The sequence below is a fragment of the Populus nigra genome, chromosome 19 (assembly GCF_951802175.1).
Source record: "Populus nigra chromosome 19, ddPopNigr1.1, whole genome shotgun sequence".
Classification (NCBI taxonomy): domain Eukaryota; kingdom Viridiplantae; phylum Streptophyta; class Magnoliopsida; order Malpighiales; family Salicaceae; genus Populus; species Populus nigra.
The window spans coordinates 855387-878992 of NC_084870.1; the positions used below are offsets into that span (position 1 = coordinate 855387).

Genomic DNA, 23606 nt, shown 5'->3' on the forward strand with positions numbered 1-23606 from the left:
GAGGATGAGGCCATAAGCCATCGAGAAGGTTTTCGGCAACTTAGAAACTGAAGGGATTTTAGGAATAGAACTAGGGGTCACTTCGGCCAAAGGGGAAATTTGCGTAGTGTTAGAGGACATGATGATAACTTTTTCTTATATAATCAAGTATAAGCAAGACAAAGAGAATATAGTAGCTGATGCACTTTCACGCAGGTTTGTTCTTCTAAACACTATAAATACTAGATTGTTAGGCTTTGAATATGTAAAGGAAGTGTATGATAATGATTCTGACTTTGCCAAGATTTATAATGCATGTGGACATTCGGCTTTTGGTAAGTTTTATTTGATGGATGGTTACTTGTTCAAAGAGAATAGGTTATGTGTTCCTGCTAGTTTTTTTTGCGTGAATTGCTTGTTCATGAAGCACATGAGGGTGGTTTAATGGGTCATTTTAGGGTTGCAAAAACATTGGCTATATTATATGAGCATTTGTATTGGCCCAAGATGAAAAGGGATGTGCAACGAATCTATGAACAATGCATTGCTTGTAGAAAGGCAAAATCTAGAGTACAACTGCATGCATTGTATACACCATTGCCTGTGCCTGTTGAATCTTGGGTAAATATCTCTATGGACTTTATTTTAGGTCTAGGTCAAATAAAGGTAGAGACTACTTTTTTTATGGTTGATGCATTTTATTGCAAGCCATAAAACAGATGATACAACTCATATCGCAGACTTGTCCTTAGGTAGGGAGGTTTGCATGGCATTTCTAGGAGTATAGTGTCAGATTGTGATGTTTAGTTCCTTAGCTACTTTTGGAAGACTTTGTAGAGAAAGTTAGGAACTAAACTCGTATTTTCAACAACTTGTCATCCTCAAACAAATAGACAAACTGAGGTAGTGGATAGAACTTTATCCCAACTTTCATGTTTTTATTCAAAAGAATCTGAAATGCTGGGAAGAATGTTTGTCTTTTATTAAGTTTGCTTATAATAGAATTGTGCATTTAACCACTAGCTTTTTTCCTTTTAAAAATGTTTATGAGTTTAATCCACTAACTCCTATGGACTTAATTCATTTACCTTTTAAAGAAAGGGAAAGTTTAGATGGTAAAAAGAAGACAAAGATGGTGAGACAACTCCATGAGGGAGTTCGACTGCAAATAAAGAAGAAGAACAAACTATACGCTTCTAAAGCAAATAAGTAAACAATTTATTTTCCAACCCAATGATTGAGTTTGAGTGCACATATGTAAAGAATGATTTCCTAACCAAAGGAAATCAAAATTATAGCATCGTGGTGCTGGTCCATTTCAGGTTTTAGAAAGGATCAATGATAACACATACAAAATTGATCTTCTAGGTGAGTATGGTGTTAGTGTTACCTTTAATATTACTAGCAACAAGGAACTGAAAATAAGAGAGAGGAGAGAGAGAGAGAGAAAAGAGAGAAAGAGAGAGAGAGTGGTGCTGTCGGAGCTACATCTACTCCGTCCACCGTTGGATTGTTCTCATTTTTGACTATGTTGTTCCTTCCAACCTTCTCTCAACATTGACCGAACGGATTTGTTATCCAATCAATGAGGTAAGAGATATTGATCTCGCAATATTTCTACTATTCTGCATTTTCAGTTCTGGAACTATAGAGAAGTGGTGAAATTGCAGCATATTGCATGGATTTTCTTCATGATTTCTGTTATGGCTGTCATAGACATGAAGGCCTTTGCCATATGTGAAGATTAAATCACAGTTATTTGGAAAAGTTTCAATTTTCTTGCTAGTTCCAGAGTGGTTTGTCGTAGCTTGATCTCCTTTGTTCACCGTTGGATCGTTACCATATTTGAGTATGTTGTTCTTCGGAACCTACTCTACGTCTTGACCGAACGGATTTTTGTTACAATCAGTGTGCTGGGAGATATTGGCCTCGTAATTCTGTTATTTCTGAGCTTAGGTTGCTTCTTGGACTCAGTTTATCTTATTAGAATTTTGCTCTCTCTAATATTTGTATGCTACCATAATGTCTCTATGTTCTTCTGTGGAAAATGTTCCAATGGTTAGCTCTCACATTGAACAACATAATCAAGTTAAGTCTGGACATACATTAAGATTAGAACTGCAAGATATGTTGAATAGCCATGGGATGAGGATTTCTCAGTTTCAAGCTGATTCTGATGCTAGAATAGAGAAACACTCTACTGCCCAAGCTTCTAATGTTGTTCCAGAAATGAACCATGTGTTGGGTTCTAAAGTTGATGAGGTGAAGGTAGGGTCTCATCAACAAGAACAACTAAAACCTAGACCCAAATTGAATTTTTTAAATGCTTTGAAGGGTTCTGGTGTTGATGACAATGAGGGTAGCAAGACCCTTGGCATTAGTTCAGTCCGTAATCTGCACTTTGCTCCCCCTACTATGACTGATGGTCGTGTGACAGTAGCTCCTCCTCTTGATGTGTTTGAAGATGGCTGTGAATTTTGGAAATCCTCCCTAGTTGGTCATTTTGTGGGGCAGAAATTACCGTATCCCGTGGTTAATTCTATTGCCAAAAGAATATGGAGCTCCTACGGTCTATCAGAAGTTTTGTCTTCGGATAATGGCTTCTTCATCTTCACCTTTGATTCGGTTGATCATGCCATTAATGTGCTGGAAAGAGCCCCATGGCACATGGCAAACAGGCCTTTGGTGCTTAAACGTTGGCAACCGAACATGCAATTTTTGAAAGATGATTTGGCAAGAGTTCCGGTATGGGTTAAGCTGTATAATGTCCCTCTCGAGTATTGGACTATTAAGGGGCTGAGCTGTGTAGCGAGTGCTATTGGAGTCCCCCTTCATGCGGATCATACAACATTGTTGCGTAAAAGGCTTAGTTACGCAAGAGTTTGCGTTGAGATAGATGCTTCGAAGACGTTGGTTAAGGAATATGATCTTTGCTGTCCAAATGGGTTATTCATAACAATTTCAGCTGAATACGAATGGATACCGTCGAAGTGCAGTAATTGCAATGTCTTTGGACACACCACAGCGCTATGTGCTACTAATAACATTGATAATCTTAAAGTGGTGGCAGAGGGTAAGAGGAATCTAGGAGCTATGAACTCTAAATCTGCGGATAACAAGCCGAATCAGTTTCAGTGGCAGGTAGTTGGTAAACGAAACAAGGGTTCTGTGAGTGGGGAGAATGCTCCCTTGGCATCTAAAGTGGGTAATTGTGATGAGAATGGTTGTTCAACATCTGGTATACATATGCCTGATTGTAATATGAATGATCATGCGACATCAGATGTGTGCAATGCTGGTTGTCATGAAGATGAAAATCCTTCCTCTCCTCTTGTCTTGAAGAGTTTACGAGAAGACATGAAACAGGAGCAAGGGGCTGCAAGTACTGCTTTAGATCAAGATATGGACGCAATGGGAGGTGATACAGATGGGGAACCAACCGATATCATGACAACCCCTCAAACCCTGAATTCCACCGAAAGGGAAACTGTTAATCAGTTAGCTATTAAGGCTAGAGACTCTCTAGAGAAAAAGAAAAGGGGTTCAAACGCCTCTTCAAAGAAGAATTAGAAATCTGGCTCCTCTCCAGGTAATCTTTGTGTTGTTGTTTGTACTCCTCTCTATTTTCCTATGATTATTGGATGTTGGAATATTAGAGGTTTGAATGATCCTATAAAGCATTCAGAATTGCGTAGACTCATCCATCAAGAGAGGATAGCTTTTTTTGGTTTGGTTGAAACTCGAGTTAAAGACAAGAATAAAGATAATGTTTCTAAACTTCTTCTGCATTCTTGGTCCTTCTTGTATAATTATGATTTCTCTTGTCGTGGTCGTATTTGGGTTTGTTGGAATGCTGATACGGTGAAGGTGGATGTTGTTGGAATGTCAGACCAGGCTATTCATGTTTCTGTCACTATATTAGCTACCAAAATCAGTTTCAAAACTTCAATTATTTATGGAGACAACAATGCTTCCTTACGTGAGGCATTATGGGCTGATATAGTGAGTCGTAGTGATGGATGGGAGTCAACCCCGTGGATTCTTATGGGTGACTTTAATGCTATCCGCAACCAGTCGGACAGGTTAGGAGGGTCTACTACGTGGGCTGGTACCATGGACAGATTGGATACATGTATTCGAGAAGCGAAAGTAGATGATCTTCGGTATTCAGGAATGCATTATACTTGGTCGAACCAATGTCCTGAGAATCTGATCATGCGGAAACTAGATAGAGTACTTGTTAATGAGAAGTGGAATCTGAACTTTCCATTATCGGAAGCGAGATTTTTACCTTCGGGTATGTCAGACCATTCTCCTATGGTGGTAAAGGTTATTGGCAATGATCAGAACATAAAGAAACCATTCAGATTCTTCGATATGTGGATGGATCATGACGAGTTCATGCCCTTGGTGAAGAAGGTATGGGATCAGAATTCGGGGGGTTGTCCAATGTATCAGCTGTGTTGCAAATTAAGAAAGCTAAAGCAGGAATTGAAACTTTTCAATATGGCTCACTTCTCTAACATTTCAGATAGAGTTAAAGATGCAAAAAACGAAATGGATAAGGCTCAACAGGCTCTGCATACAGCGCATGAGAATCCAATTTTGCGCATGCGAGAAAGGGATGTTGTTCGTCTATACGCTTCTACCGTCAGGGCTGAAGAGAGTTTTTTCAAACAGAAGGCAAGGATACAATGGCTTAGCTTGGGGGATCAGAATACTAGCTACTTTCACAAATCAGTAAATGGAAGACAGAATAGAAATAAGCTTCTATCACTTACAAGGGAGGATGGAGAGGTTGTCGAAGGACACGAGGCAGTCAAATCAGAAGTAATTGCATACTTCCATCGTGTGTTAGGAGTGGATCAGATGCCTAGGGTTCTGAACGAGGAAGTGATGGACTCGGCAATTAACTTGAAACTGTCTTCAGCGCAACAGCATCTACTCGCACAAGATGTAACAAGGAAGGAGATTAAGCATGCTATGTTTAGTTTGAAGAACAACAAAGCCCCTGGTCCGGATGGCTTTAACGCAGGTTTCTTCAAAAGAATGTGGCACATAGTTGGGGAAGATGTAATCAACGCTGTTAGATCCTTCTTTCAGACTCGTAGAATGCTTAAAGAAATGAATGCTACATCCATTTCTCTTATTCCTAAAGTTGCTAATCCTACAAGGTTGACTGATTTTCGTCCTATATCTTGCTGCAATACAGTGTACAAATGCATCGCTAAGATTCTAGCTGGGAGAATCAAAGTTGTTTTGCCATCCTTAGTTGGTCCATATCAGACTGCTTTTATCTCAGGACGGCGAATCAGTGATAACATTCTTTTGTCTCAGGAACTAATGAAAGGCTATCATAAATCTACGGGACCTGCTCGTTGTGCTATGAAAGTTGATCTGATGAAGGCTTATGACTCGGTGCGGTGGGATTTCGTTGACGCCATGTTAATAAAAATGGGATTCCCTAGAACAGTCATTGATTGGATCATGGTTTGTGTTACATCATGTCAATTCTCTATCAACGTCAATGGTGAGCTTGCAGGTTACTTTCAAGGGGGAAGAGGGCTGAGACAAGGGGATCCATTGTCGCCATATTTGTTTGTCCTATGTATGGAAATCCTTTCGGGGCTATTCTGCAAGATGAGTGCCAACCAAGAATTCAAGTTCCACTGGAGATGCAAGAAGGACAAAATTTCTCATCTTTGTTTTGCTGACGACTTGATGATTTTTAGCAACGGGGATGTAAAGTCAATTCGTATGATCAGAACGGTGCTCACAAAGTTTCAAGACCTATCAGGTCTGTATCCAAATCCAAACAAAAGTGACATCTTCTTGAGCGGTGTGTTAAATGCTGAGAAGGAGCAAATTATTCATATTCTTGGGTTTAGAGAGGGGGAGCTCCCTATGAAATATTTGGGAGTACCTCTTCTCTCATCCAGACTAAAGGCTGTTTATTGTAAGGGCCTCGTGGATCGAATCACCTCTAAAGTTCGACATTGGACTTGTCGAACACTCTCGTATGCAGGACGGGTACAACTGATTAATTCAGTCTTATTTTCCATACAAGTCTATTGGGCATCTCTCTTTCTCTTACCTGGGCAAGTAATTAAAAATGTGGAGCAAATTATGAAATCCTTTCTTTGGTCAGGTTCAGATATGAGAACTACTGGGGCTAAAGTGGCTTGGGATCAGGTATGTCTTCCAAAAAAGGAGGGGGGGCTAGGAATAAAACGGATAACAGAATGGAACAAGATTGCTTTGTTGAAACACATTTGGAACCTGTGCAATGACTCAGATGGCTCAATATGGTCTACTTGGATCAGATCCAATCTGTTGCGAGGTAGGAATTTCTGGACAATCAAGACACCACAGAATTGCTCTTGGGCTTGGGGAAAGATTCTAAAGCTGAGATCCTTAGCATGGCCAAAGATGAAGTACATCATAGGAGATGGAATGACAACCTCTCTATGGTTTGACAATTGGCATCCTCACAGCCCACTCGCGGATTCTTACGGGGAAAGATTCATCTATGATTCAGGTATGGCCAAGAACGCGAAGGTGAATGTGCTAATTCATAACTCAGAATGGAAAACTCCTACCACCCAAGCTATTGGCTGGCACCCCATTATAGAAGCTATTCCTTCCAATTCTAATCCTAAAATGGGGCAAAAGGATGAGATAGTTTGGTTGGATTCACCAAATCATAGATTCTCGATCAAAGTAGCTTGGGAACAACTAAGACGTCATCGTCAGATGGTTGAATGGCATGACATTGTGTGGTTCAAGAATGTTGTTCCAAGACATTCATTTCTTCTATGGATGGCTGTCCAACAGAAACTCACAACTCAAGATAAACTTCATCGGTTTGGTATACATGGTCCCAATAGATGCTCGCTCTGTCTCCGCAACAATGAGGATCACAACCACTTGTTCTTTGAATGCTCCTATACTAAAGCGATCTGGTGGGATGTTTGTGACAGATGCGACATTCCAAGAATGACAAAAGGCTGGGATGAATGGATTCGATGGGCCACTGTCTCTTGGCATGGCAAGAGTTTCGTCAATTTTTCTCGTAAACTGAGTTTTGCAGCTACAGTGTATCATGTATGGCAAGAACGTAATGCAAGGATCTTTGCTGGAATGTCTAGAACTTCGAATTTGGTCTTTAATCAAATCGAATGTATCATTCGTGATAAGCTTGATTTGATGAGGAATGTCGCACCAACAAATGAAAACAAAAGGATCCAACGAGCTTGGAGGGTGAATACCATAGATTCTTAATTTGTTAGTTAGCTGGTTGTATTGGTTTCCCTAACGAATCCAGTGAGGTTTCAGTGTTATGGTCGGTGGCTAGCTTGTAGCCATCTGTTGTTTTATGTTTCTGTTATCATTGTAAATCTGGGGTATGCCCCTTATAATGTTTGTATCTTCTTCTTTTAATACATACGTCAACTTACCAAAAAAAAAAGTTACCTTTAATATTGTTGTTCTTACTTTTTTTAACACAAGTTTTAATTCAAGGTCGAATCTGATGAGGATCAGCTCAACACCAAGCGTAATCATGCCAACGACCCATTGGAGGTGTCAATTCGGCCAATTACAAGAGCTAGGGCAAAGAAGCTTAAAGAAACATTGAATGAACTTGTTCAGAACATATGGAGCAAGATGGACCTAGAAGGGCTTGGGACATTTAAGGAGCATGAATGACAGCCTTTAATTCATCTAATTAAGGTCCAAGAAAAGCCCAATTCGTGTGGAACAAGGGGCTGATGTGTCCGGCCTCATACCACCCTTCTTAGGCTTGTTTTTTTCCTAATGCTACGAAAGTCATCAATTTATTCTCCTAATTAAGTAAGGAAGTTGGCCAAATCTTGTTCCTAAACAGGGGAGGATTATTTAATACTTTTTCTAACCTATGAAGGAAAGTAGTTAAATCAACAACAAAGGAGGAAATTTTTTTTCTTATTTGTTCAAGTTAAACAGGGAAATCTAAGCTAATCAATGATTTCAAAGGGGGCAACAATATAAATTTTTCAAATCAGATTTCTCATAGATTATTTGGGACTTCTTAAGGGTGACAAATCTGATTTTATCATATTTAGGATGGTAATTTTTATATTTTTATTATTTTCTTCTTAGTCTTTGGGTTATTATTACTTATTTGGGTTAATTGCAAGTGGGTTGCATATAAGTCCACCTAAAGGGGGTCCATTAGGGTTTCTTTAAGTCTAGAGTCAGTATAAATAAAGGCATAACTAAACATGTAAGTTTACGCAATTCAGATTAATAAAACTTCTTATTTGCCGCTCTTGTTGTGTGTTGGTAGGATAATCTCCCTTCTTTGGTTCTCTAAAAAACTGAAAAACGACTTATCCAAGAACAACTGTCTTTGTGGCGTCATCCTTATACTTCTCGTTCGCGAATCAATATTCGTTGGGTGGGGGTTTTTCTGTTTTCAATAGTGCTGGTGCCTAGGTAGAAGTTATCTTTATGTCACACTCCTATCAAACCTGATTTACTTGGCTTTCCAGGAATTGATGTCTTTGCGTGTGGGTTACTTGACCCACAGAGGTTGGCTCCATTAAACAGGCTATATCCTTCTGAAATTTTCGTTTCTTCTTATTTCTGTAAAAATTCCTTAGTGTCCAATTTCTTCTTCTCCTTGATTTTGCAGCACATAAAAAAAACAAAATGTAGTTATTTTGTTTGGTTACTGTCCAAAATATATCAGTAGTATAAAATAAAAGGAAAGAAAAAAGAAAAAAAATCGTTTAAAAAGAAGTTTATTGGTTTCTACTGCAAAAAATAAACAAGGGAAAATTATATCACATCAACTAGGAATTAGCTCAAATTTGAGACTCTGATTACTGGGTCCTAATCACACCACATATTTATTGGTTTCTACCCCAGAAAACTTAACAAGGGAAAATTGGATCAAATCAACTTGGAATTAGCTCAAATTTGATACTTTTATTACTGGAGTTCTAATCGCATCACATATTAAGTTTGGGGTTAATTGGATATCGTTTGCCATGGTTTTCAATTTCGGGTCTGATTCATAACGTCTTTGCGTCACTATAACAAACCTTATTATAAATTACTCAAACTTCATATTCTATCTATTTGGGTTGATATCGCACTTTATATGAAATTTTAGCATAATTAGACATCATATACAAGTTTCAGATTCAGGCTTAACTCGTCATAAACGAATATATTTTGCATCACCTTTTGAAATTCGCTTTCTTTCTATTGTTTTCGTTTCTTGTAGTATATTTCCAACATAGTTTAAAAAATAAAAATTTTAAATAAGTGGAGTTCATGAATCGAGTTCGAGTTTGACAAGTTAAGTACCAAAGCTCGAGTATTTAATACGCTATTATCTCAATATTTTTAAAAAACAAAATGTCATCTTAAATTTTTTTTGAAGCATTAAATTTATTTTGAATTAGTCTTCCTAGTACATTTCAGTTTGGTTTTTGTAAGATTAATTATTTTGATTTTTTTTATATGGTTATCAAGATTACATGATCTGGATTGTAGATTTATCAGGATGTTATTATTAATTGTTCAAGTTGCATTTAAACCGGCATATTTGAGTTTTTTGTCATTTATTTATTTTATTCTTTGAATATTTTTTTTTACATTCAAATAAAATTTTTATCCTGTGCACAAAGTAATTACCTAGTTAAGTCTATGTTATTAATAACTTTATTTCGTTAAATGAGTTCTAATTATTAGTTTTTCAATTTTTAAGGTGACAATGACAAGACTTAGAGTACCTTCTCCCTTTCATTTTAATAGTGAATGCGTATCAAAGGACATTTCATATGTGATATAAGAAGAAACATCAATCAAAATTGAGTTTGGGAATTGGGGAGGTTCCAAAAACTTTATTTTATTACTAAAGCTCTTTCCTTCTCGTGATTCAAATGTCGAGGTCAAGTCACTTCTGTAAAGATAGTTGATTTGGAAGAAAGGTAGTGAAGAGAGAATTGATTTGCTAGGGGAAAAGAATTGGTTGTTCAACTTTGTGCCTTTTGACACTTTCCTTGTCAAGGCACTTTCCTAAATATAATGGATGAAAGGCAACTTAGAGAATTCCTTGTGACTGCGAGGCAGGTGGGTTAGTGGAAAAAATCATATGATATTTATAATAATATTTATAATATGATCTCTTCAATATCTGAGCTGCCTGTTCGCCAATAAAATTAACACTTTAAATCACTAAAACATGTCATTTTATAATAAAAATATAAAAATAATTCTAAAATATAAATTAAAAGGGATAAATAATAAATAATAATTTACAAAAAAAAAATTTGAATTAAGAATAGAGTTTTGAAACCCGACCCGGTTGTCAACCAGACCCAAGGCCCGGGTCACGGGTTTTGACCGAGTCACCGGGTCTTGACCGGGTCACCCAGGTAAATTTTTTTTTAAACTTAAAAAGACGTTTTGATAAAAAAAAATCAACGGGTTACAACCAGGTTTTTGACCAGGTCAATCGACTAAGTCAATCGGGTCAGTACCTCGGGTCATGACTTCCTCTATTTTTTTTTAAACCTGACTCAATTCTAGCTTTGGGTTGACCCGCCAGACCGGACCGGACCGGATTTCAAAATTATAATTGAGAAAACCTCAAACTAGCCCCCAGCATATTGACTGATTATCGTTGCAGTGCAAAATCTTTTGATTATATCGTTTTTTGTCAAACACAATAAACATTAAACAATATCATCACTTAATTTATTCAATATTAGCGATTGTTAAATTTTTTGTTTTGTTTGTTTTTAAAAATTTAAGGATATTTCCATCAAACAAGATGTTTCGATACAATTTGTGTGGATAGTTAAAGAATGCTTATTTTTTAAAAAAAACAAAATAATTAAAATGCCATAAAAATTACAAAAAGTGATGTGACGTGAAAGATTAACTTTTTAAAAAAAATTTTGTTATGATATTTGAGGTAATACATGAATTTTGGAAGAAATTTTGGACATAACGAAGCAGAGGACAATTTGTATTTTGTCAAGAGAAAGACGATGTTGATCAAATAAAAAAAAAACAGAAATGATGTTTATCTAATATAAAAATCTCAATTATACCCTTGAAAATATGAGAAATATCAATTAAAATATCAAATACTAATATTTTCTAAGAGATATAACTTCCTGTTTTTATACATATGTTTTTAAAGTTAGTGTATCTTGCGGTGCAATGTAATTAATACTGTTTTAGACTAACCGTGACTTTAAAAGTTATTTTATTTATTTTTTTTCTTAAATTATGATAAAAACTCAAATATAAGAAAAGTTATGATTTGTAATTTTTTAAAACTTGTTTTTTAAAAAAATTGTAACCGAAAGCTATTAAAATATCAAAAACACACATTATATATATTTACAAGAAATAAATGTTTCTTAATAGTAACTTCAAGGTTAAAATTCAAAAAGTTAGAGAAAGAAAGTATTGAAAATCATGCCAATCCTTCGAATATGTACATGCGTGTGTTTTAGGAGTAGAAAATTCGAGAGGAGGCGATTGCCCATGGGGGAGGAGGTGGGGTCAGGTCTTATCATGACATATCTTCTGTAGAACGCATGGAGTGGGCAATCTCAAAAGTATCTTCAGCATTGATGTTGGCAACGAGAAAATGTTATGTGACCACTGACTGACGGACCTTCTTTGTTTCTCTCCTTCCTCTGCATATTTCCTGTTTCTGCTTTCACTGACCCGGAAGCAGCAGCTACTTCTACTCAGTCTCAGTGTATGTTTGGTATTGCGATGCTAGTTATGTTTTAAAAAAAATTATTTTATAAAAAATATTTTTAATTAAAATTAGTTTAAAAAAATAAATGTTTGGTTAAAATTATGGTTAAAATTATGATTGAAAAAAATTTATTTAATGTGTTTAGTTATTAATGCTTTTAAAATTGAAGTTATAAAATAATTTAAAAATATATATTAATATTGATGGTTTTAAATTTAAATATTGTAGAATTAATTACTCATATTATATCATAAAATAAATAATACTATATATAAAATATTTTTATTATTCTATTAAACAATTTATAATTTTAATATGTATAAAATTCATCTGATAAGAACTACAGTTTTCATACGTGTAATAAAATTAGATAAAATATTATCAGGTATAAAATTGATATTATAGTGCGAGTAAATTTAATTCACTTTACACTAATTTTTCAAAAAAAATATTGTTAATATCATATTGCGAGTGAATGTAATTTAATTTAAAATAGTTTTTTAAAAAATATTAAAAAAATTTACACCCTAAAAAAAAAAAAACCTGTTCACATGAACAGTGCAATTCCCTGTAAACAGTGCAGTGAATTGCACTGTTTTTTAAGTGAACAGTGCAACTTTCTGCACTGTTCACAAAAGCAGTGTAATTAACATATACTGTTCATGCTAATTGAACTGTTCGGTACAGTGCAATTAGCATGCACAATAAACACAAAGCCGCAACCGCATAAATAAACCAACCCTTAGATTTATTAATTTCTACTAATGTCTCCATCGACGCGCAATTAATTATATTGCTGTGTTATATGCATGTCATGACAGCCCAATCCAGCATTTTTAAAGTCATAAAGCAATGGGCGTGTGTGTGTGTGTGTGTGTGTGTGTGTGTGTGTGTGTGGAGACACACCCACCCACCATGTAAATCTAAAAGACCGACTGCATGATTTGACATATCAGATTCTGAACTCTTAGCCCCATCCCAATGGACAAACCTCCTAGCCCCAGTTACATTACATAGTAACAGTAACAGTAACAGTAACCCTAGTTCTCTCTCTTTCTTTTTTTCTCTCTGGGGATCATTGCATCTGTGCTTTTGTAATACACTTACACTATAGCCGGGATTCATGCTCATTGGCTACGCCCCGGTGGGCATATTGCAGAATTTACAGTCCACTTTTCTTATTGTTCATTTTCTTTTGTTAGTGCAAAGAAAAAAAAAATGAAAAAACTGGGATGGGCATTGTAAATGTAGGACCCACTAGCATTAGAACTCATATCGACGGTGGAAAATTATTGATCACAGCCATCGGATTAATGTGATGATCTTATATATAGTAAGCCTAGCTAGGGTTTTAATCACGTCAGCATGACATTGCATGCAAACTTGAAGTGTCTCAGTCACTGTTTCCTTTTTTTTTAAAAAAAAAAAACAGTAGCAAGGTGTACTGAACTAGTTATAATCTTGTTTTGTATTAGAACTAATGTCAAGTGGTTTTGCTTTAATAAAGTTCAGTGTGAGCTGTAATTAATTACATTGATTCGCTTAAGGAATAGTTTGTTTAGTGAAAAGTGATTTTTTAGAAATTAGTTTTTAAATTTTTTTGTATTTATTTATTAATAGAAAAATTAATCAATAAAAAATATTTTCTAATCTTTTATTTTGAACAGAAAATATTTTATAGAAGTTGTGAAAAATTTAAAAATGTCATATTATTTGTTGATTATATCAAATTTGGTTTTCAAACTTTTAATTGTTATATATTTTGTTTTGGATTTTTTTTTCAATTTCATTCCTTGAAAATTGATTTAATTTGATTTTTATATCAACTTTAATTCTTATTTTTATGATTGTTATTTGCTTTCTTTTTATCATTAATTGAAATTTTTTATCTATCAGATTTGGTTCATATTTTTTAATTGTTATTTATTTTATTTGAAATAATTTATGAAATTGTAATTTTTTTTTAATTTCATCATCTTTCAACTTTTTTATCTATTATATTTTATCTCCTTTATTTTGATTATTATTTATTTTATTTGAGATAATTTATGAAATTAGATTTTTTTTAATTTTATTCTCATTCAACATTTTAATTTATAAAATTTGTTCCTTATTATTTTAATAAACTTATAAAAATATTAAAAATTTGTTTTTCAACTCATTTTCCATAACATAGCCAAATAATAAAAAATATTTTCCAACTTATTTTCTACGATACTACCAAATATCAAAAAATAATTTACTTTTCAAGAATATATTTTTCTAGAGAACCACTTTTTTTAAAAAAAAAACCATTTTTCAGCAAATAAACAGGGCCTAAGATTTAATCTCTAGCTAGTACGGAAAGGTAGAGACTAACAGGTAAATTTGACCTACAAGTAATTAGAAGTGTGGTATCAATTGATTTTAAAGTGTTTTTTAATTAAAAAATATATTAGAATAATATTTTTTTTATTTTTTAAAATTTATTTTTGATATCAGCGTATTAAAATGATCTGAAAACATTTAAAAAATTTAAAACAGAAAAAATTTAAATTTTTATAAAAAAAAGGTTGAATCTTAGCTCAAACTGACACTAAAAAATGTGCAAAATTCTAGATTGTTTGAGAGAAAATCTAGGGTTTTTTTCATTGCCAGCAGTTAAATATTTTTTTGAATAAATTTACTTCTTTTCCTCCTTGTAGGCAAATAATGAAGAAAGCACTATACGTCAATATATAGCTACTAGCTATGTAAGATGAATAAAAGGTGAGTTTCTTTTTCATTTTTTTTTAAATCATAGTATTATGATATTTTTTTTTAAAAAAAAACCTCTAAATAAGCGCAGTGACATGTGAAATGATCACCTCTGGAGAATTCATATGCACGTATGAAATGGTTGGGCAGCCTTGGACACACACAAAAGTGTGTTTGAGAATCCCAAGGTGGTATGTCTTGTTATCTCTGCATGTTTTTCGTCACATCAAATTTGGTGTCTGCTTCTGCTTACGGAAAATCTTTCTTTTCTTCAACATATGTCTGCTTATAGTTTGGTGATTATTATTATTTTTTAAATTAATATAAATATCTGTAACTTATGCCTATTTCAAATAATTTTACAGATTTTAAAATTAATAATTATATAAATATCCGGTAACCATAAAATTATTTAGTATTTATTTTATGAATATTAATGTGGCTTCTTATCTTTGAAAAAAAATACATCCACTTTTTTTTTAATTCCAAAATAGTTTGAGTTTTTTTTTCCGAGATGGCAATATTATACCATTGTAGAATAATATAAAATTAAAATTAAATTTTTTTATAATAATTAAAAATTTTAAATTGAACGGTTATTTAACTCTGCATTGCATGTAAATACATGCAAGAGCTTTATCCATTGTGCATCTTTCTCTATAAAATTTCTTGTGATATACACAGTACTGCAATATAAAAAGCTTGCATACAGACAATAAATCCATAATGGTTCTTTGAGTGTAACATTAAATCATAAAATGTCATATCGGTTAAGTGGGACTTTCTGGCTATGATAATATTCTCTCTGTCTCTCGTTTTTTTAGGTACTTGACACTGTTATTGCTTCTGTTTTCAAGTGTTTTTTAAAGATGTTTTTTAAAATTATTTTTTATTGTAAAAAAATATTAAATAATTTTTTTAAATTTTTTTATAATTTTAATATACTAATATTAAAAATATAAAAAATTTATTTAAAAATATATTGTACAACAATAAAAGAGAATGGTACTAAATGAAACTAAAAATTTGCACAGCAATATTCTACAAAATTCCAACATATATAAATGCAATAATAATCACTGAAATAGCATTCACTTTATAAAGTGTTAGGAAATTATTTTTTTTTAATATGAAATTAACACACATAATTATATAATCTTCGATGATACTCGAGGTATTATTATAATTATACATGGAAAAAAGTAGCTATATATAGCTTATTATATATATGTGTGTGTGTGTTTTACTACTCACAGGACACCATTGATCTCGTACAATCCATTAGTTTTTTGAGTGCCTCTCCGGCGAATGACTGGTGGTCTAATTAAGGATGCTTGTCGCTATCCAGCTTCAGTCCAAAGTGAATGTGTGGAAAATGTGCCCACTGAAAAACAAATATATATTCTATTAATGTTTTTTATTGGGTCCAGCTGTCAAATGTTCTAAATTAACACTATTAAGGAATGATTTTGTTTTATTTGAAGGTGAATAGACGTTAATTCTTTAAGAAATTAGTTAGTGATAGTTAATGATAATAAAAATATAATCAAATCTCAAATTCTAAAATATTAATTAATTAATTAATTGTTTATCACATGTCCAATGGCACAAAATCATGATTATATATAGTATATGAGATTCACTAATAAAATTCATTTATTTAATGTACAAGATACCCATCCAATAAGTGCTATTTAATTTCTTGATAAATAGATTATGTAAAATTATTGTATAAGATTACAATTACTCTATGGTAAATAGATGCAAAAATAATATTAGATTAACAGTAGTTTAATCCTCAAAAAATCTAATTACCATAAAAAAATACATTATATATATAGATTGCAATGTTATGATCTCCTAGCCTCATGCACCATTTTAATTTTATGTTACTGAAGAAGGTTTGGATTTTAAGCAGGAGAAAACAAAATGTTGCATTTAAATAAGGCACTCTACTAGACTCATCCATAAAAAAATAGTATTAATTAACATATAAATTAATTTAAAAATATTTCTTGATCATCAAATTAAAAAGGTATTATACATTTATACTAGAAGTTGCTATATTTTAGCACCCAAACAATTGACAAGACACTGTTTATGTTTATATATTGGAAAAAAAAAACCCTACATTGTCTATTTTTTATTTTTTACATATATCTAGCAAAACAATGATCTAATGAAAATTCAAGAATTCATATATCACTTTATATATTTTTTAAATACCAATGGGATTGTGTTATATTTTTTTGGGTAATACAAAGATTTTTTTCTTACCTACTAAAATTAATTTTCCTAAATTCATATTATTCTATATTTTTAGATTATGTTATATTATATTCCACTATTAATGATATATAAATACATTTTAAAATGATCTCAACTTGTTTTGTTAATGGATGAAGAATATTAACTCGAATTTGATCCCACTTGGGTGTAATTAAATGGATCTAATACATATATTTTTATGATCTAAATCCGATAACCTAGATCAAATATCGATCTTGGTTAGATAACAATTTAATCAAAAGTAAATATTAATATTATTTTCATAAATATAATATTCTTAAAACATAAATAAATCTAAATGTGAAAAAATATGTCACTTTGTTTAGATGTATAATTTATTTACAAATTCCAATGCTAAATAATGTTATATACTTTTGTTCCTTATATTCTCTACCTTGATGATTATTTTTTCAAACAATCACGTGATAGATTTTTATTTATCTTGTGAAAAATCTTATAAACACATGAAAAAATTAATGAATTATAGATTTTTATCGCTATTATTATAGTTATGTTTCCGATTTATTAAGTCTTATCCAATATGAATTTTTGTCAATATCAAGCTTGTCATTTGTAAAACATTAAGATTTTCTTTCATCTCAAACAAGTGGTGTCTAGAGTAGGAATTTTATTATTTTATTTTAGCTTTGTTCTTGCCTAATTTAAATTAATTTTAAACTTTAAATAAAATTTTATTACGATTATTTGATTTTTTTTTTAAAAATTGACATATGAAATATAATCATAACATATTTATTCTAGACATGTGGTGGTAGAATTTCATTTAACAGCAAAACGTTGAATGAGGGCACTATTTTGTTCAAAGATAAATTGAATAATAAATTCCATGGATATCCGAATCCGATCCACACCAATTAGGATCCAGATCTACAAGTGAAAAACTGAATTGGAATACATCAAAATACAATCCATATATTAAAGCAAGTCAGTCAGATCCAAATCTAACCAGTTCACATCCCTAATCTCAGTTCTTTTTTAGTCATGATAGTACACTATCCTATATGTTATTTTAATATTCGTAACAATAATTCTAAAAAATAATATTAGCATTGTACAAAAAAAGTTATGCAACTCACTATTTATTTTAATCTGTATATATCCAACGTGCACAGCTCAACATCCATCCGTTTCTTCCATCTTTCTAATAGATCTCGGATTCAAATATCTTTTTTTAATAATAAAAAAAAAAAACACAATATTTATATCTAACTCCTCCTAAAAATTCAAGCCCTGGCAACATGTCTCTTCTAAAGATACCATAAAAAATATATTATGGACTCATTCTAACAGGTAGTGATTGTCCAGAAGTTAATTAAACTGGTCACATAAAGTTTCATTAAAAAAAAACTGATAATATAATATATCTTTTTATTGTTTCCAATTAATTTGCTATAAAGAAAAAATAAAATAAATGTAAGGCACAAACTCACATTTTTTGCTGCCGTGCTGAAAGCTTCCCTATGGCTGATGTCAGGATTACAAGCCTTAATCCTTTGAATTTCCTCCCTGCAAAGTGATTTTACAAGAGTATATATTTTACACAGTTTTAAATAAAGGCTTAAGATCAACTCTTACTGGGAGGGGATGATGTTCATCAAAAATAGAAAATGTCAACATACTTGATGAACCGGTTATATGCAGAAGGAACACGTTGTCTCTTCTCAGGGGCTGCTTTTGTTGACAATTGATAGGGAAATAATTAGTTCCTAAACATATATAATTAATTATATACATCAATAATTGCTATTATTTTCTGTTTTATCCCGACTATATATTTAAAAACATTTAATTAATTATTATTTTTTCAAATTATACACACTAGGATTGCATCCACTGATTAGAATTGACTGATTATTAACCCTAAAATAACCATAGGATATATATAATGACCATGAGTCTGTTACATTCCACCTGCAAATCCAGTGCCCACATTCCATGTTGTCAAAACCATAGCTAATTTCTTAGGTCGAATAGGCAAATATATAATTAAGCATGGTACAATCCTTCATAAAGTGACAGACAATCCATAACTAGGTCTGTGCAATTTTCATAATAAGCAAGTACAACGAGTGTGACTATTAGTTCGTTCAACCAAATAAAGTACGAACTTAAAGACATGTATATATATTTCTCCATTTCTCTCGGATGCTTCATTAATAATCATAAAAGAAATCAATACATATACACCAAGGTAAACTTCAAAATGTCTCACCATATGTTATAGGGCAATGTTTCTCATTTAATAGTCAGTTCCATTTCTCACGAAATGTCAACACTCTTGAATGGGCTATGATATAAAAGAAAATCAACATTCTTGAACGTGGTTGATGGGGTATCTATTTCGTTAGTTTATATGGTTATAATTTGAAAAAAATAATTTTTTTTTATGAATTATAACTTTTTTAATTAAAAGAGAATTTTCAATGATACTCCTACAAAACTATATACTTTTAAATATATAATTGATGCAAAACATAGATTATGCCACACCAGATTATATAAATAAACAAAAAGTTATTATTTTTGGAGTCACTTTCTCATCAACATGTCCAAGTCCGTTCATACCTTAACCCTATGTATGTTGTTTGGAAGCATTTAACCACTTGTATCAACCACGTACTAAGGCATTACTTATCTACCTACACATTCGTATAGGTAGGACGTCCACTAGTAAACTACGTTACACAACCAATAAACTATGGCAAATGACATTAAGTTTCGAGTAAGAATAAAAACGAGAAGAACACGCATACATCCACCTGTGTGAGAGGGAGAAAGAGAAACTCACGGCGGATGGGGGACATTCTTGGTGGTTCATGCTCGGCAGACTTAAAAGCAGTGACCATGTTAGGTTTGGAAGATGACCCTCTGTCCTTGTTCAAATCTTCAGAGTTTATAAGGTGCAGTTTCTGTGATTTTGAACAAATAAATTAGATAAGTGCACCTAGAAACATTTTCTTACCAAGAAAGAAAGAAAGAAAGAAAGAAGAAAAAAGGAAATAGTAAGCCTGAATATATCACAATAGCGTAGCTTGGAAAACAGATTTGTAAGTTTTAATTAAGAATATATACAGCCAAAAGTCACACACAAATACAGGAAAAAAAAAGAACAATAATTGTCTTATATTACCTTTCCTTTCGGAAATGTTATAAATATTCAATTTAAAAAAGAACAATAATCTTGTTCACTGAAAAACTTGTATCCTTTTGTTCTCTAAAATTTTCCTTATATAAAAATATTCTTGCCCAGCATATAAAGAGTATACAGTTAACCATAAGAATGTCCATGAAAAGAAAGTCAAAAGAATCTGAAACGATACTCACCTGGGCATCTTGAAGAGGAAGTGTTTCTAAGGAAGCTCCCATGTTCACAGACAGCAAATTGCCACAATGCCCACATCTAACTGTCACAATATGGAGCAAGCTGCTGCTTGGAACACTAACCTGCCAGGAAGAATTGTATAACTTGAAAGGAATGTCTTATATTTTTGTGTAAATCCCCCCCCCCCCTACACACACGCACGCACGCACAAGAAAATCACTTGGATAGATCCAAATGTATACAAAATTTGCTTAAGATTTTGACAGAACCCTAGCTAGCATCCAAATTAACTGAAGCTTAGGGCTAGGTTTTGTTAGTTTGTGATTTGAGGTTTTAAGTTAATTATGCCCACATTTTTTAAAACTAGCTGGACCATTATTGTATTAATGATCTATAAATCTAGCATGACATGAATTGATGATAGCAACATTGCAGATACTTCAACTTTATTAATTTGAGAGCTCTGCAAAAAGTAATTATAAACGACATCTATAGAACATCATATCTAGTCTTGAAATTAATAAGGTAATTTTTTTGAAAAGTTGAAGTCTCTCATGCAACTTATATATCTCATGAGAAACAAACAAAAAAAAGGTACTCTGATCTGCCATAAAAGAAATATAGGAGTTAGGACATAAGAAGGGACAAGGAGGAGGAGCAAAGGTATAGGTTGAAATTTAAAGTGGAACTATTTATAGAAAGTAAGAGAAGACAAGAAATGTGGGGGTGTATGTGAGAGATGTTAGAGATAGAAGGCGGAGCGAGGAGAAGCTGGAGGGAGTGATGAAGCAAAGCAATGTTTTCTCTGCAAGAGATCAGTGTATCATTTTTCATTATTTAAGGGCTATTTAAGGGGCTCGGAGATGCTTGAGTGATTCTTTTTTCTATGTTGGGATCGAAGGCACTTGTACTCAGTTACCACTGATTTCTCAGACACCTCACATGGGTAATAACTAGAGAGACCCTTAATTTAAATGCCTCCATTCTCTTCTCTCTCTCTCTCTCTCTATCCCCCTTCAATATTTCCTTCCTTTCGGTGCTATACTGACTTTTTTCCCTGACACAGAAGCAAGGTGATAAAAAACAAAAAATAGCCAACACAAAGAGATTGAGAGAGAAGGAGAGGAGATTGAAAAGGACTTGACTTGAAGGGAAACCATTGAGCTGTAAATTAAATACAGCTATCAAAGATGGCAAACAATAAAGATATAGGAATGATTTTTACTGAAATTTGAGTATAGTGCTTTGGATCTTCATTTCTTAAAAAAGAGATTGGGAAGAGTAAGAGAGAGAGAGAGAGTATTATAGGAGAATGCACTTCAAAAGGGGGTTTTAGCAGAGGCATGCTATGATGAAAGGGTTTGAAAAAGGGAGTAAAAACATTTATTTGGGCTTTAGTTTCGCTTGGCCATTATGATGCTCTTTGCCAGCTCTCCACAAACTCTCTAGTAGGAACCAAGAAAAGCAGTCACTTTTGTGCTTACAGGGATACACAATCCTGAAAATATGCAACATAACTAATATTTGAGATCAAAGAGATAATTTCAGTTCCTTAGTATGCAGCAACAGAAGCACCCACCCACCTTCAAGATAGCGAGATCTTGAACAATGTTTAACCAGTTCACCCCTAGAAATAATGTCTAATGATAAAAGGTAATATAGATTAGTAGATGGAAAGCCATGGCTAGAAATAGTTGTCAGGCTCCATTAATTAATTCATGAGCAGTAGATTAGCAGCATGAAAATTTGAAACTTTCTAAAGTTTCTGCAAGGGAAAAAGCTTCTTTTGGAGTACTGGCAACATTACCTGTCAAGTAAGAACCCTAAACCTACCTGTAGCCCTAGTAAAAAGACCTTGGGATTTCTTTTCTTAAACTTGTTGAAATGTAGCTTTTTCTTTTTCTTCTTATTTGATAGATCACCAAGGGCTTTAAATCAAATGGGTTTCAATGAATTCTCTTGTCTTCTTCAACTACCGAGTTTTCAAAATCACAAGTCTGAAAAAGGCTTTTAAATGTTTCACATGTTCCAAGACACCAGAAATGATTTTTGCAGGCTTTGGTGGCCAAACCGAGATAGAATTTTTCATAAAATATGACACGAGAGAGAATTGCTAGCTATTTCAAAGTAAAACCAAGAAAAGTCTTCGACCAATGATGGTTCAAAGAAAATCATTCCAAGAAAAGGACTTCTTTGTATTTCAAAAAAAAGATTGGATTTACAGTTATACATTATTATTCTATAAACCACATGTTTCTATATTCTCAGCACCAGTCTTTTCAGCTGAACCCCTCTTATTTCCCATCTATATTAACCTACAAAACCAAAAAACTTTCACCAACAAGAGCTTAGCTGATGATGGAACATGATGCTGTCATGAGGCAAACTCCTCAGTGATGCTACTAGCTAGGTCATAAAAGAGAGAGAGAGAGAGAGAGAAGATATCCGATATAACATACACACACACATGGAGAAAGAGGAAAGGAGAGAAAGGAAAGGAGGAGAATTGAGTAGTGCTGTACCGCTAAAATGGTGTTGCAGAAATTGCAGTGAACATAACAAACACGTTCAGATACCGCGTCCAGAGCCATCTTTTTTAGTGCTAATTAATAAAACTGTGGATTTGAGTACAGATCAAGGGAGAGAATAGAATTCCTTAACAAGAGAAAAGTGAAGACTAAGCAAAGGTACTACGTAGCATATATCTATATATCTACACACACAGATCAAGAATTAAAGAAAAAAGGGTAAACAAAAAAAAAAAACAAAGAAAGAGAAAGAGAATTAATTAAAAGAAGATCAGGAAAAGACTAACTAGGTAGCAGGGTAGAGTAAGCAAGTAATAATGGAGAGAGAAGAAAACAAGGAATTCACAAGTGTACCAAAAAAATGTGAAAGATGAGAAGATGGGATGGGACTAGAGTACTGGTCGGGCAAATTTAAAAACCAGAAATGGTATGGTATGGTATGGTATGTAGGTGGGGTTTGAGAGTGGTTTCCTAATGTTTTTGTAGTGCACAGTGACGATATTTTTAGGGGAAAAAGGTTAGAGAGTTACGGATTTATGGAGAGACAATGAAGAAGAATATGATATGGGTGGGGTACTGGGGTTATGATTGAGTGGGTGGGAGTCATGCATCCATTTCTCTAACCATCTCTTCTCTTTCTGTAGCGGACGATATGAGAGGGATCTTGAGATATTAATTCTCTTTGGAATGTTTAGGGAAGAGAGCAAAGATAGAGAGATAGATCCATGGATAAGAGTTGAATGACTTTATGAGAATAAGAGATCAGAGGTAATTTTTTTTAGTTGATTATAACTTAGTACCTGTAGTTTATTAAAACTAATTAATTAGTCCTAAAAACCTTTTCATAAACTTTTTGTTATAATTATTTTAGATAAGACTATTGGCTGTAATGTAGTTAAGGAGTTAATATTAATGATTAGTGGTTAGCGCAGTAGGAGAGTCGTATTACCATGATCAA

At 33.0% G+C, this 23606-nt stretch overlaps 1 protein-coding gene across 3 annotated transcripts; it reads right to left on the reverse strand.

The window, feature by feature from the left end:
* Positions 1-15527: 15527 nt before the first annotated feature.
* Positions 15528-23378, reverse strand: LOC133679774 (putative axial regulator YABBY 2). 3 transcript variants are annotated; one of them, XM_062102464.1, is made up of 6 exons: positions 22643-23374; positions 20123-20242; positions 19587-19707; positions 18418-18469; positions 18229-18304; positions 15528-15872 (listed from the first exon to the last, which is right to left on the reverse strand). In XM_062102464.1, exons 1-6 carry the CDS (start codon positions 22709-22711, stop codon positions 15813-15815), a joined length of 498 nt encoding a protein of 165 aa, XP_061958448.1. In that variant the 5' UTR covers positions 22712-23374; the 3' UTR covers positions 15528-15812. The 3 variants fall into 3 exon arrangements, with proteins under 3 accessions (XP_061958448.1, XP_061958449.1, XP_061958450.1); XM_062102465.1 differs by having other exon boundaries at positions 18418-18466; positions 22643-23372; XM_062102466.1 differs by lacking the exon at positions 18418-18469 and having other exon boundaries at positions 15810-15872; positions 22643-23378.
* Positions 23379-23606: the final 228 nt, after the last annotated feature.